This window comes from Arachis ipaensis, chromosome B10 (assembly GCF_000816755.2).
Source record: "Arachis ipaensis cultivar K30076 chromosome B10, Araip1.1, whole genome shotgun sequence".
Taxonomy (NCBI): Eukaryota; Viridiplantae; Streptophyta; class Magnoliopsida; order Fabales; family Fabaceae; genus Arachis; species Arachis ipaensis.
Genome location: NC_029794.2, coordinates 24,441,159 through 24,445,222, shown reverse-complemented (window position 1 = coordinate 24,445,222; position 4,064 = coordinate 24,441,159). Strand labels below are relative to the sequence as shown.

Sequence of the window (4,064 nt, the reverse complement as noted above, 5' to 3'; positions counted from 1 at the left end):
TCGTCCTTTAAAGATTTTAAATTAGTCATGTTAGTCCTTCTGTCACTTTGTTTATTTATGGTGTCAAAATTTGCTAATGTGATATATTAAGTGACATCCCACACACATCTAGGAGTCTTAATTGATTATTAACATAATAAATCTATGGAATTAAATCAAATTAAAACCTAATTAAAGGGAGAACTTGAAGCAGTGTTGTCGGAACCGGACCGAACCGGTGACCTAACCGGTCCGGGTGAGCTTCTTGACCGGACAAGGAAGTGAACCGGCCAAATTTGACCAAAACCGGTGAACCGGCGGGTTTCATTTAACCTGGACCGGTTCGAACTCTTTTTTCCTTTTTTAATTCCCTTGAAATGACGTCGTTTCCTTTAAAATTAAAAAAAAAAACCTAAGTAAAGAACTGCTGAACTGAAACTGAAACCCTAGCTGGCTCCATTGTCCCCTTTCCCTGTTTCCCTTCCCAAATCCTAAACCTTTTGGCCATGACTCCATGAGAGACCACCTTCCACCTGAGACAGAGAGTGTGAGAGAGACCCGTTCAGCCACCTCACCCGGCTCACCATCGTCGCAGGAGACAACCGTCACAGTGCGCCACCCACAACAGCCCAGAAGCACCTCCATCGAAGATTGAAGTCGCCTACTGCTCGTCGCCTACTGCTCGTCGCCTCCTGCTCGTCAGTCGTCGCCTCCGGTCTCCCTCAGTCCCTCTTCTCTGCTCATCGCCTCTTGCTCGTCAGTCGTCGCCTTCGGTCTCCCTCAGTCCCTCTTCTGATCTTCTCTGTTCGTTGCCTCCTGCTCGTCAGTCGTCGCCTCCGGCCTCCCTCAGTCTCGCTTCTGATCTTCTCTGCTCATCGCCTCCTGCTCGTCAACTGTCTTCTCTGCTCGTCCCTCCTGGTATGTATTTTTAAGTTTTTATTTTTTTAAGTTATTCTAGATTGTTGATTAATGATTAGTGATTATGTATGTTGATTTCTGTTTGATTTCTGTTAGAATTTAGATTGTTGATTATTCTATTTGATTTCTGTTTGATTTTGATCTTTCTTGGTTGTTGATTTATGTTTGATTTCTGTTCAGTTTGTTGAATATCTATTGTTGTTAGATTGTTGATTAGTCATTTAGTCATTTAGTCCTGGTTGATTAGGAATTTAGGATGGCTTCATCAAATACACCATCAGAAACACTAACTTCTTAGGAACAAAGATCAACTCCTGATCCAACAATTAGAACCCAAAAAAATAATAACAGAGGAACAAATGATCCTGCATGGGGCCATTGTAAACAAGTGGGACCGGATTAACCGGTTCAACCCGTGACCCACCGGTTGAACCAGTGATCCAGTGACCCAGTAGTCTGACCGGTTCGATCACCGGTTCAGTTCTAACAACTATGACTTGAAGTATTGGAATCTCTCAATTTTGGGTTGATTTGATCTAATTTCATAAATTAATCATGTTAATGGTTAATTAAGACTCCTAAATGTGTGTTGGGGTGTCACTTAACGTGTCAAATTTTGACACCATCAACAAATAAAGTGACGGAAGGACTAATATGATTAATTTAAAATCTTTAAAAGATGAATTTGATCAAAAAATTATTCGGAATCCAATTTAAAAACCGAATGATCTTTTAGAAACTAATTTAACCATTTACTCGTTATTTTACATGTGTTTCATTTCATATCATTTTCTTGAAGGACTATTAGGATAAAATATTTTTTGCGTGGTAATTTTTTTTGGACTGGGCGTTGTAATGTTCACATATCACAATAGTTTAAGGCATTGCCATCTTGGACCTGTATTGGGCCAATGAGTCAAACCCGACCCAGTTGTATCACGACCGGCATTATACTTGGCCTTTTTCTTTTTGTCTTGTACTCTTTATGTTAGCATCGGACCCCAATCCAATAGATCAAGAGAAATTGATCTTCTGTAAATTAGGGTTTCCGCTTTTCAGTTTGTTCTCCCATTCCACAGACCACAACGAAGAAGAACGAGGGAGTCAACGAGAGGATGAGGAAGAGGAAGAATTATTCCGTCAACCTGAAATCTGATAAAAGCCACTACAACCCTGCTCTCATAAGTATGCCACTTCTCAATCTTGAATTTTATATTGTAACAGAGGATGAAGCAGTGTGATTTAGGTGTTGTTTGTTTGTTCAGAGAAGCAAAAAGAATTCTATAAGAATGCCAAGAATGTAAAGAAGTTTAAGAAGATGTTAAAGCATCAAACGGAGCAAAGCGATCGTTTCTCGACACAGAAACTGATGATTGAGGTTCTTCGATATATCATAACTGTTATAGGTCAAGATTCTAATAGTTGAATCCATTAATTTCAATTTTCTATTTGATGGTGCAGAATAGCAGTGCTGAGATGAAAGAGGATAAGTGCGATAGTGAGAGGAGGCGGAAGAAAAAGTATTGTTTGGAAGAATTGTACAGGAAGAAGCATGAAGAGAAAGAGAGAGAAAGAATGGAAAGAGAAGCAGCCATGATGGCAAAGAAGGAAGAGAGAGAAGAAGCCCAAGCCAGGAGAAAAGCTCTGCGTGACAAAATGCTTAAGAAGACCAGAAAAGGGCAGCCTCTTATGAAATACAGAATTGAACATCTTCTGAGTACTATTCAAGCCTCATCTCAAATTTAATCATCCTAATCCTCTTGATTCAACTTATGCAATAGCAATAGTTGTTGATTGTGCATGTTTAAAATCGTTGTTAATCATAACAATTTTGTACTCAAATTGTTCCCGGTATCCTGCTCTCAGCCTTTCACCCTTGTAAACATTGTTTTATCCAAAGTTAACTCTATTGATGCCATGAAATATTTACTCAAAATTAGATAGAAAATCGGACAAACTTGAGATTTAGAAGCTTTCAAGTTACATGTAAAATAAATTGAACTTTGTTCATAATATTATACTTTCTAAAAATCTAAGGATTAAAATGGTGTTTTTTCTATTGTGAGACCTATTTAGAAGAGTAAGAACATGAAATTTTTTTAAAATGAAACAATGGGATTAGAGAGTGCCTAGAAACTGATTAAGGTTCATGTAAATCAATGGCGTTAGGGATGTCAACGGGGCAGGGCGGGGGATGCCTCCCTGCTCCCCATCTCCGTCCCCGTTCTTCGCCGCCGGAGAATATTGTTCTCTTGGGTCCCATTTCCTGCCTCTCTGATAGTTATGACTAATTATTAATTTCTATAGGAATAGAGCTGAAAGTATCCATTCTATACAAAACCAGCAAGATGGTGATTTTTTATACAGTCTAAATGACAAGATGGTGATTTTTTTCAAAATGACGCAGTGGGGGACGCCACGACGAGTCAGAGCACAGAGCAGTGGACGAGGTAGAGGATGTGGCAGCGAATAGGAGAATGAACAACGATACGGTGAGGGTGATGGAACGGTGAGAGGTGACAATGCAATGAGACGTGAGAGTGGCGAACAGAGTTGTGGAAAAGAACGCCATGAATATAGAGAACGACACGGTGAGAGTGATGGAACAGTGAGGCGGTGACAATGCAATGAGACGTGAGAGTGGCAAGGGAGTGGCTACAGAGAGGTTGAATGGAGTAAGAAAGACGCTAGGGATTTGGATGGAGTATGAAAAACGCTAGAGATCTATGAATTGAAGAAAGGTTATAATATAAATGAGGATTATGAATTTTGGGTTTCTCTCTCTATATATATGGCATGTTAAATGACTAATAAATATATGAGAAATAAATTATTAAAGATAATTAAGTAAATTCATGAAATTCGGGAATTAGCGGGGACGGGGTGGGAATTAATGCTCCGGGTCCCTGCGCCTGTCTCAGGAGAATTTTGCCTCCGTTTTTATTCCTGCGAAAAAAATTCTTCACAGTCGGATTTCTATTCGAATTTCTACAGTCCTTGTAGGGATCCCCGCATCTCGAAGAGTTTTACCATCCCTAAATGGCGCGTATATTGGAGAGGATGAAGAGAGGCGGGCAAGTAAGACCAACTCAAATAGAATATGAGAGTAAATGGATATAGTGGTTATGTGTTATATATAATTCCATAATAAAAAAGCACGCCGTGGG

At 39.6% G+C, this 4,064-nt stretch overlaps 1 protein-coding gene across 1 annotated transcript; it reads left to right on the top strand.

Annotated features, from left to right (window-relative positions):
- LOC107624368 (protein PXR1) lies at positions 1,888-2,820 on the top strand. Its single transcript, XM_016326868.2, has 3 exons — positions 1,888-2,082; positions 2,163-2,275; positions 2,359-2,820. Exons 1-3 carry the CDS (start codon positions 2,013-2,015, stop codon positions 2,641-2,643), a joined length of 468 nt encoding a protein of 155 aa, XP_016182354.1. The 5' UTR covers positions 1,888-2,012; the 3' UTR covers positions 2,644-2,820.

Coding starts and splice junctions, on each gene's coding strand:
- LOC107624368 (XM_016326868.2), top strand. CDS start 2,013: ATGAGGAAGAGGAAGAATTATTCCGTCAACCTGAAATCTGATAAAAGC. Junction 2,083..2,162: donor CTACAACCCTGCTCTCATAA/GTATGCCACTTC, acceptor TTGTTTGTTCAG/AGAAGCAAAAAGAATTCTAT. Junction 2,276..2,358: donor CACAGAAACTGATGATTGAG/GTTCTTCGATAT, acceptor TTGATGGTGCAG/AATAGCAGTGCTGAGATGAA.